At 32.9% G+C, this 10,183-nt stretch overlaps 1 protein-coding gene across 3 annotated transcripts; it reads left to right on the plus strand.

Moving 5' to 3' along the window:
- The first annotated feature begins 482 nt into the window (after window positions 1-482).
- Window positions 483-7,399, plus strand: LOC147401333 (putative WRKY transcription factor 57). Of its 3 annotated transcripts, none has more exons than XM_086442583.1 (4): window positions 483-1,114; window positions 4,257-4,397; window positions 5,330-5,715; window positions 7,051-7,399. In XM_086442583.1, the coding sequence occupies exons 1-3, from the start codon at window positions 753-755 to the stop codon at window positions 5,700-5,702; spliced, it is 876 nt and encodes a 291-aa protein (XP_086298709.1). In that variant the 5' UTR covers window positions 483-752; the 3' UTR covers window positions 5,703-5,715; window positions 7,051-7,399. The 3 variants fall into 3 exon arrangements, with proteins under 3 accessions (XP_086298709.1, XP_086298708.1, XP_086298707.1); XM_086442582.1 differs by having other exon boundaries at window positions 484-1,114; window positions 4,254-4,397; window positions 7,032-7,398; XM_086442581.1 differs by having other exon boundaries at window positions 484-1,114; window positions 4,254-4,397; window positions 7,051-7,397.
- Window positions 7,400-10,183: the final 2,784 nt, after the last annotated feature.

The raw sequence follows: 10,183 nt of genomic DNA on the forward strand, positions 1-10,183 counted from the left end.
ACGTTTTGCCTGACGTGACATGTGCTAGAATCATAGATTTCTTCGAGATACACAATTGCACATCATCATAAATATGTGTAGTTGTGTATTCCGAGGAAAATCTATGGTTCTAACCCATGTTATGTCAAGAAGCGTCTGTCAAAGGGGGTGTCAGAAAATCACGACTCTTTCCCATATTCAAATGCTAACAACTTGGAGAATATAAGGTGCGAGTTGCCACTAGGGAAGCAAGTGTTAGAAAATGTATAATGTTTGCATGGATAACAGAAAAAGTAAGAGCATCAAAGAGTGATGCAACCCAAGCACAGCAAAACGCATGAATAACGTCCATAAAAAGAAAAATAAAACCTTGATGTGCGCACCTACGCACCATGCTCTAGTTAGACTTCGAAGCCCACATTTTCCATCTCACGAAAAAATATATATAATAAATTTAAAGTTTTCGTTTTATAATTTATCTCCTTTTCGGTTTTCTTCTTCTAGTCATTACTTAGTGCGTGAGAGTGAGAGAGAGAGACTTCGAAAAAGCGTTGAAAAGCAACGCGTCGTTTCCAACTGTAGTGATAGAAAAGCAAAAAACCCTAACTCTCTCTCTAGATTTTCTTAGCTGAATTGCACCGAGGACCGCAAATTGAGATCTCTCTGCGACTTTACAACAGATCTTGGAAGGAGTCCAAACTCGTAATTTTCAACGAGAATCTCAAAATTGAGATCTCTCTGCAACAGATCTTGGAAGGAATCCAAACTCGTTCATGGATGAAGATAAGAAAGCTGAAGCAGGAGGAAGTACAGAAATTACTGGCGACTTCAGCTGGTTTGAGTCTGATTCCTTCTTCGATCGAGAAAGCAGTATTTTGAGCGAATTTGGATGGAATCAAGAATCTAGTAGTTTTCTTAAGTATGATCAGATCGATTCAGAGAAAGAGTTGGATTTGGCGGGAAGCTTTCCATTTCAGGAAAACTGCTTTTCCTCCTGTTTTAATCAGATAGTTCCGACGGGAACTGTCGATAAATCCGGCGATGCTTCAACGTCGAATCTGTCCGTATCTTCAAGTTCATGTGACGAGCAGCCGGAGAAATCGCCGAGATCTGACGGAAAACCGCCTGATAAACCGTGAGTGGAACTGGTGGTTTTTAACTATCTGGAAATCAGGGTTCTTCTCTTTGGTGGCAGAATCGTAATAAATGGTTTGTTAACAGGCAATTATAGGGTTTTTTTTTATCAGAAAAAAACAAATACTGAAAAAAAAAATTAAAATTAAGGAAAATTTGAAGCTCTTTCGAGGAAACCACCGATGTACCTTTTCTAGAATCTATTTAATTTTTCTAATAACTTGAAAAGTCGGTAAGGGCAAATCACGTAAAATTGAGAAACATTTTGGCTGTTTTCCAAAATCGTAGTTCCGGCGGGAATTGCATTGTACAAAAACTCTCTCTAGCACTAATCAAAGAAAAAAAAGAAAAGAATGAGACCCCCACTTTATTTATTTATTTATTTCTCTTTTATTTGCTTTTCCAATTCAACTTATTTGTACAATGTTCATGCATATCTCAACACATGGATATCGACTTGTTATTTTCTGGATATAGTTGCTTCTGGTTTTACTTGATTCTTACTTAGTTCTTAGTTCCTTTCTTTGGTTTAAAACTTCTACTTCGTGCATTTGATCCCTAAATAGAATATTAGATTATAATTGTCTCTCATCAAGTTTCGAATTTTAATTTGTTTAAATTTCCGTAGTATCATCAACTTGTGGTATCTATATGTAATTTAGGAAGACTAGTGTTCATCACTTTCAAGGTTGCCTTTAAGATTCAAATTATTGTTCATGCATGCTAAATATCTTTGCTTATGGATTTGGTAAATTTACTTTGATTGGTATTTCTTAATTCTTTCCTTTTAATGTTTAATTTTTTTAACTCTAAGATTGTAGAAAAATAGGTATGAGAAGTGACGATATCAATAAAAAGTAAGCATCGAAAAAAAAATTAAGGTAAAGTACCATTCCATGAGTTGAATATGATGAAATCCCAAATCCGGCTCACTGTTCATTTTAATTCCCAAAAAATTACAGGTTTTTTTTTTTCAAAGTAACGATTTCGCTGATATAAAGTTGTGACATCGCTGGTAAATTTTTTTTTTCAAAGTGACAATCTTGTTGGTTTATAAAAGTGAATCTCGCTACTTTGTAACAAACCTGCGAAATTGTCACTTTTCTAACCAGCAAGATTGTCACTTTGAAAAAAATAGGGTATTTCAGAAATGCCGAATGTTAAATTGGTGATATTAGGTTTACCCCCCTTGATAGTAAGTCAACATTGCATTTTCTTGATGATTTAACTGCGTAATTTTGATTATTTTTTTATTTAGTAATTTAAGTATTAGAAGAGCAATTTGAGAAAAAAATAAAAAATTCATCGTTAAATCATCAAGAAACACAACCTTAACTTATAGTCAAGAGGGTAAACCTAATCTTACATTTTGCAAGGGGGGTAAACCTAATATCACCAATTTAAAAAGGGGTATTTTTAAAAAACCCAAAAATATCAGGGCTTTCGCTACTTCCTATCAACGAGATGTTCACTTTAAAAAACCCGCGATCTTGCACTTCATCTTTTGGGAATGAAAATGAACAATGAGTAGGAATGGGAATTTCATCAAAAGTAGATCATGTTTTGGGAAATTTCTCTAAAGTTTAAGTGGTTTGACAAGGTCTATGAGTAAGAATTCGTGCAATTCAAGGTTGCAATGGCTTGTTTGTTATGGTTTTTTTGGCTTTGAGCTGAAAAAAATTGCAAAAGCATGTTTGTTAGTAACGGCTTCTGCTTCACTAGCTTTTGCGGGAAGTCCAAAACTACATTTTTGAGAAGCCTTGCTCAAACTGCTTTTGTGCACAAGCTACAATGAGAAGCCAACACTGAAAGCATATGAGGATGAAATGACAATTTCACCCCTCATTCTTCTTAACTCATTGATTAAACTACAAAATCAATTCGACCTTTCTCCACTAATTCTTCATGAGCTTTTGTAACAAATAAGATTCTCCTGGATGCAACTTCCCAGACTCTAGCTGAAATATGTACCCCAATCTCTCATTAAAACTAAAATTCTCCTTTACATAAATCCATAACAAGTTGGCTATGAATTTATAAATTATTCCAAGCCCTAAAGAAAAAGTTATGAAACTGTGAATAAAGGTACCCTTTATAATTTGGAACTAAGGAATCGTTCTTGGTGTACTGTCCACTTTTCCAATATAATACCACCAACAAAGAGGTTTGTAGATGATTGTTTTACACTTCTTCTATGTCAACCATCCATTTACAGTTCTAACTTGAAAATTTGTCCTTAATTATCATCGATCTTGATGATATTAAATTATCGAACAACCTACTAGCAACTCTGAGTACAAATTTTTCCATGTTAGTCCATTCATCATATATAACTTCATTTGTAGATGTTAAGAAAAAACAAAGCAATATATGGAGAATGGAAAAAAAAAAGATGCAATCACACACATAGAAACATATATTTTACATGGTTCCCTTGAGATTGAGGTACACCCACAGATTCACATTCATTTTGTTGGAAAGATAGAAAACTCTCTTACATAATTCAACCTATCACCTAATAAAAAGAAACATATACCCCCAAGAAAACATAATTAGGGTTTTACATAATAACATAAAAAACTACATAAATAACCTTGGGAGAAAATTTCTTTCAAGAGTGTTGGCCCCCAGTGAGCTCAGTCTTAGCTTACAAAAAATAATGAACAAAACTCCTTGTTGACTAGTACCATCAGACTTTACAAACCATAATAGTATATTGATGTGGGATGTTCATTAATAACCTGCTCAATCTTTATATCCCAACCTTTTCTTTGTATTAGGTTTTCTTTTCTTTTCTTTATTCATTTGTGCTACTTATTAATACATCCATTTTGTTAATTGATTGATCTCACTTGTTGCTTGCAATATTGTATATTTCCATCTTAAATGACGAGTTTGGCATATATAGTTCCTTGAACTCTTGATTTCTTAGTATTTTCTGCTGAATTCACATTTTCAAACTTGCAATTTACTGACGACCAAATGACAACACCAATAGTCATGAAGACATGATTATGTAGAATTTCTCGGATTTCTTATGGTTTAATTGTTTTCAACACGTCTTTGTAAATTCAATCTAGTTTTAGGTTTTGGATTTTTTTTGTGCTTAATTTAATATTTGTGGGTAAAATTTTGTGTAGAAGTCCTGGTAGAAAGAAAGGGCAAAAGCGAATCCGACAGCCACGGTTTGCATTTATGACTAAGAGCGATGTTGATCATCTAGAAGATGGTTATAAGTGGAGGAAATACGGACAGAAAGCTGTTAAAAATAGTCCATACCCTAGGTTTGGAATTATTTTAATTTCTCCTTATAAGCCAAGTGAAATCATATCTTCCCCTTTACTGTTGATTCCCAAGTTTTCATTCAGATAAGTTGAACTGTTGAAGAGTAAACTGTAATGTTCCCTTTCATTTCCTTGCTAATGTGGAATCATTTTTTATTTTTTGTTTTCTTAGACAAGTTGAATTTTAGCTCACATAATTTAGTTAATGCTTTTTATAGATTATTCTTGAACAAAAATTTTCATAGAATTTCTTATCTATTCCACTTGCACAAATGATTTTATTTCTTTCTTTTGCATGCATTTCTATATTATCTTTTACCTTATTTTCTTTATGAGTCGTGCTGGAGTGACCTCAAGATTGTTCCTCATATCGCACATCCTGACGTGAAATTGTGTAGGAACCATAAATGCTTTTTGACTTGTATATCGATGAAAGTATCTATGGTTCCTACACACTTTCACGTCAGGATATGCCATATGAGGTACAATCTTGATGTCACTTCAGCATTATTATTTCTTTAATTCTCTTTCTTATCTTTCAGTGTGTTTTAAAGGTTAACAAATGAAAAAGCTATATCAGTAACTTTATTGGTTAATTTGACACTATTTTTTACAATTCAAAAGATTTATATAAAAAAAACATCAAGGGAAACTGATAGTATACGTGTTAATTTAAGATAATAAAGTGGCCTCACCATGCTAAGATGTTATGTTTTTGTTTATCTGGTTGGGGGTGTGCCCAACCCCCAGATAATCATTCAAAAAGAAAAATTAAAAATAAAATAAATAATAATTAGCATGTTTTATGATTCTAAGGACCCCATTCTCAGTTAGCTAGCTTATAATAATTTCAGAAAAACATTTCGTACACAGTAAAAAAAAAAACAAACCCTCAAACAATTCATATCAAAGCTAACCATTCTATTCCACAGGAGCTATTACCGATGTACGAATAGCAAATGCACAGTAAAGAAAAGGGTTGAGCGCTCCTCTAAAGATCCCACCATTGTAATTACCACATACGAAGGCAAGCACTGTCACCACACAATCAGCTTGCCAGTACGAGGCGGTATCTTTTCTCATGGGCCGCCCACATTTGCCGGTCAGATGAACATTTCAGCCCCACAGATATATTTTCCAGGGGGGCAATACCCTATAGGAGCAGGTCTACTTGATTTCAGGCAATCCCATCAACTCCAACACGAAGTCGGGTCAGCCCAAGTGCTGCCCAAGCCAGCTCCGCAGCTTCCAACTGATGAGGGATTGTTGGGTGATATTGTGCCCAGCGGAATGCGAAGAAGATGAGGAAGAAAGAATGGTACAAAGTGGTCACTAGCTACTAAATTTTTTGAAATTTCTTCCTGTTTATGTTTAGTAAGTGGGTGTAAAAAGAAAAAGAAAACAGTTTTTTAGTTAAACCAGTAGCATTACTAGCACATTAAGAAATATTTAAGTTTCACCATTGTTTTATTTGAAATTTTCCATCAACCCACCTTTCAAGGGATCTTATCTTAGGATATTGCACAAACAAATTAAGAATCCACATGTGAACAAATGTCTCAAGAATGGATGGTTGCAGTCATTCAATCTAAGCGATTTTTTCATTCTAAACAAAAAAAAAATGGACACAGTAATGCATATATCAGATCAAAGAGACCCCTGGAATGTGAGACCCAGTATATCATTATAATAGTAGTAGGTTAGTAGCAATAATATGATTATGACGACAATGATGATGGATGGTTGTTAAGTTGATTACCACTGGACTACATTTCAAAAACAATGATGCAAGATGACGACAATGACAGTAGTAATATTGATTTTTATGTGACAAAAATCATCTTGGATGTTATGTTTTACTGAATATATTCTTGATTATTTGTGACATGCATCATTACCAACATGTTATTGTTTTGTAACTTGTAATTAATCTTTATCTCCTAGTGTTAGTGCTCATGGCCTATCTTGATTATAGCCCAATTTATCATAACATTTCCCAATAAGCTTGTAGAATGTAACACCTCTGCTCATCACAAACCCTTGGTTGCCTAAGCCCAAAAAAAAAAAAAAAAAACAAACTGTCCTCAAATATCCATGCGTTTATCCATGACCATACTGGTTTTATGATTTATTTGTTGAAATCATGGTTTTTAAACTCGTCCGAGACCGAGACGTATCGCCCGAGTTAACTCGGTATCAGAGCTGAATGAGACCAACTCACAAAGTGATTTTTTTCACCGAGTTTTACATCTCATGTACAATTTTTCGAGTTATCTCACGAGACGTCTCAAACATATCGAAAAACTCGTCCGAGATGACTCGGTATCGGAGCTGAACGAGACGAGACGCGATACCGAGTTTAAAAACCATGGTTGAAATAGGATGATTAAGAAAGATCAAGCATATCTCTCATAAAACAACTTTAGTCTTAGATTGGATAAAATTTCTAGTAATTAATCAAGCAATCCCTCATCTTCAATAGAACTTTTATATGTATATGGCTTAAAGTCATGTAGTTGAATTCAATAGTTGATGATCACCCATTACAATATTAAGAATCAGTGCTTAAATGATTCACTAAGAATCTAGGTACTATTAATTAGGATTACAGTCAAATTACTTAATATGCTTTAGATCTTACAATTTTGTGCAGGCCATTTAGTAGACTGTCTAGATTAGCATCACCATCGATACAGATGCATGTTTCCCTACCAACAGAAGATTCATAGATGATCAAAATATCATGGAACTCTTGAAGCAAGATATCGGCTCTTCTCCGGAACACTGGTATGATAAAAACAATTTTCCCTAATATCCATGATACAATGGTTTTCATTCTGGCATCATATATACATGCATGATATGCTACACTTGTATAGCTAATTAAAATGTATCTTAGTGAAGGATAATTTAGTGGAGAGTTGGGATATTGGTCACATTTGTAAAGATGATTATTCTCTAATTATATATTGATTGCCTATACCTGCTTCAGAATATCTCTTCTTAATTTCCTTTGGCAAAATCCCTCTCTAATAGTTCTAAATAAATCAAAAACATGCATTAAGATACAAAGACTTCTTATTCTACAATGAAAATACTTCACTCTTTATACACTAGGAGATTTCACTTGGTAATTTGAACTTGCCAATCAGAACAAAGAATAAAAATAATATACTAACTGATAACCATTTATTGGATTTTAAGAAACCCTAGGTTTGGTCTTCCTCTATGTATCAGAAAAACTTCAATTAAGTATTCACTCTATTGTTAGATTTTTATGCACTATATACCATCTTTTTGGGAATCTATATGAATATTTGGAACAGTATAGATAGATGGATAATGGTTTCAATTTCGGCCCTAACATTGGGAAAGATGGATTTATAATTATCTATTTGGTATTGTCTAATTGACAGCCTTTGCATTATATAACTCGGTTCCAAGTCTACTATGGGCTGGATACTAAACTACTTAGAGTGTTGTATATCACTCGTTTTAATTCCCAACTGTTCTGATTCTGAATTCTGATACTCAAGTCAGTGTACCTGCACTAGAATAATTGATTATTTTTCTGGCCAAAGAGCCCATTAACACCTGACCAATACTATGTTGCTTTAGGGTAGTGCTTGTAGTCATGAAAGTAACAAATAATTGGGAAAAAAGAACCTGTTTGATTAACATACCATAATTGATTAAGGGATCTATAATCAATTATCGATCTCATAATCGATAGTGATAACTCTTTATAGGGCCTGACAACCATATATAGTCCTTGAGCCATTCCTTTTCCAAAAGATTCCATTGGGTGGTATAGTATATCTATAGTGGATTGAAAACATTTTAACCAACTTACATATCACCGAAGACATATAAGGCTCTTTAATCAATTCCTTCATGTATAAGTATCATGTTTGAAAGTGCCAACTTGCTAAGTCAGTTAAATTCTGTCAGTGTTGATACCACGACCTAATTAATTTCAAAACCTGCCTTTACCTCTTAATTACTAACCACTAATCTCGCTTTCCAAGCAGAAAGGTATATCATGTTGTATCATTTTATTACCACAATAACCTAATAACATTTACTCTCTTTAAGTTACTTAAAATTGAAATTGCATGCTTAAGGAATTTATTCCGAAACCTTGTAAAATTATATATATATGTAATTCAATTTGCAATTGGATCTATTAGGAGCAGTTGTTGAGATCTTTCCAATGATATCAATTATTAGATAATTGCAACTAAGTGTAAATTTGATAATTCTCTAATAAAAAAATTCCTATGATACTCATTATTAACTAATTGTATCTAAGTATTATAATTATTTAACATAAATTTCTAAAATACTTCTAAAAATTGACTTATTAAATTATTATGATGACTAAGAAAAAGCCATGTATAGTTGTTTAGAATTTTGTGGGACAATGACTTTTTATTAAATACTTATTATAAATGTTTTGAAAGCATTTTTTTACTAGATATTATTAAAAAAAAAAAACTAAGAATAAGATTAAAAGTATGCTTTTTCAAGATATTTATAATTATTTAGCATTTTTTTTAAAGGCAATTACCTAAAAGCATCATGCACATTGCCAACCAATAGCTAATTTAATTATTTGAGATCAACTACAACATGGGAGAAATTATGTTCGGGGTGATTCAGTCACGTGTCCTTGGTGCGAAACTCTTTTAGGTAAAAACACAACAATAAATTTTTATGCCAAAGTTTTTGGGACGGCTAAACAAGTCTTGTTCTCTCATTCCACTTTCAAAGCCAAGTCTTTTATTATAGAGAGTGAGTTCAATATATGTTGTCACCATTTCCATCCACATTCTTTAGGGTCTTCTGCTCCTTCATTTAGGACCTTCAACTTGAATATTTCCTTTAATTGGGATTGTCATCATATTTCGTTGAACTTGTCCAAACCATCTAAGTTGACTTTCTCTTAGTTTATCACCTATTGAAATGACCTAACTCCACAAGATAACTCTTTGTTACATCTCTAGGGATAAATACTTTATTTTTTATTTAGTATGATTCCCAATCAATCCACCTTTTGATTTATGATCTACCATAGAACATTTACATAGTTTCATTTGTTTTTAATGAACAATCTACCTCTCTTCTCTCTATTTGTGTGTTTCAAACAAGAACAATTCTTTCGATGTTTTCTCCTTAGTTTCAACATTTTTAGGGGTTCTCTCCATATCCTCCGTCTACTTAACCTCACTCTCCTATCTTGAAAGAAACATTCTACTTTTTAAGAACATTCAAGCTGAGGAATAATTCACATACATGAAGCCTGGGTGAAAAGAGTATTTAAACGCAAAGGTTCAAAAAATGAGTGGAAAAAAGAAAAATATTTTTTAACGAATTAAAGGTTCAACTAAAATAATACCAAACTTTAGAGTAAATCAAAAAATAAAAGGACATCACAAGTTGGAGGAGGTTTTGGTGATGAGGTTGATTTCTTATATATCTTGATATGCGATATAATTTCCCAAAGCAAAAAAGACAATTTCAAATAACAAATTTTCCAACCCGTATCCTGCTACAAGTTTCGTAGATTCTTAGAGTTTTTTTCTTTTAATTTTAATGTGATTATAATGAATCAACTAGAGATGTCAAAGGTCAATTCCTGAGGTACCTTGTTAAAAATTGCATGAGTTTGAACTAATTTGCCTAGACTCGAAATCATCCTATATTTTCTGGTTTGGTTCTTATAAGTTTTGATTATGGTTTTCAAGAATAAAAAAGAAACAAAAAAAAATTATCTTGAGTGATGG

The sequence above is a fragment of the Akebia trifoliata genome, chromosome 5 (genome assembly GCF_017979445.1).
Source record: "Akebia trifoliata isolate Shusen 1 chromosome 5, ASM1797944v1, whole genome shotgun sequence".
NCBI classification, from domain to species: domain Eukaryota; kingdom Viridiplantae; phylum Streptophyta; class Magnoliopsida; order Ranunculales; family Lardizabalaceae; genus Akebia; species Akebia trifoliata.

Bases quoted from the DNA above. Each gene is read 5' to 3' on its own strand.
- LOC147401333 (XM_086442582.1), top strand. From the start codon at position 753: ATGGATGAAGATAAGAAAGCTGAAGCAGGAGGAAGTACAGAAATTACT. The intron at 1,115-4,253 runs GTGAGTGGAACT...AATTTTGTGTAG, and splicing joins GGAAAACCGCCTGATAAACC to AAGTCCTGGTAGAAAGAAAG. The intron at 4,398-5,329 runs GTTTGGAATTAT...TCTATTCCACAG, and splicing joins AAAAATAGTCCATACCCTAG to GAGCTATTACCGATGTACGA.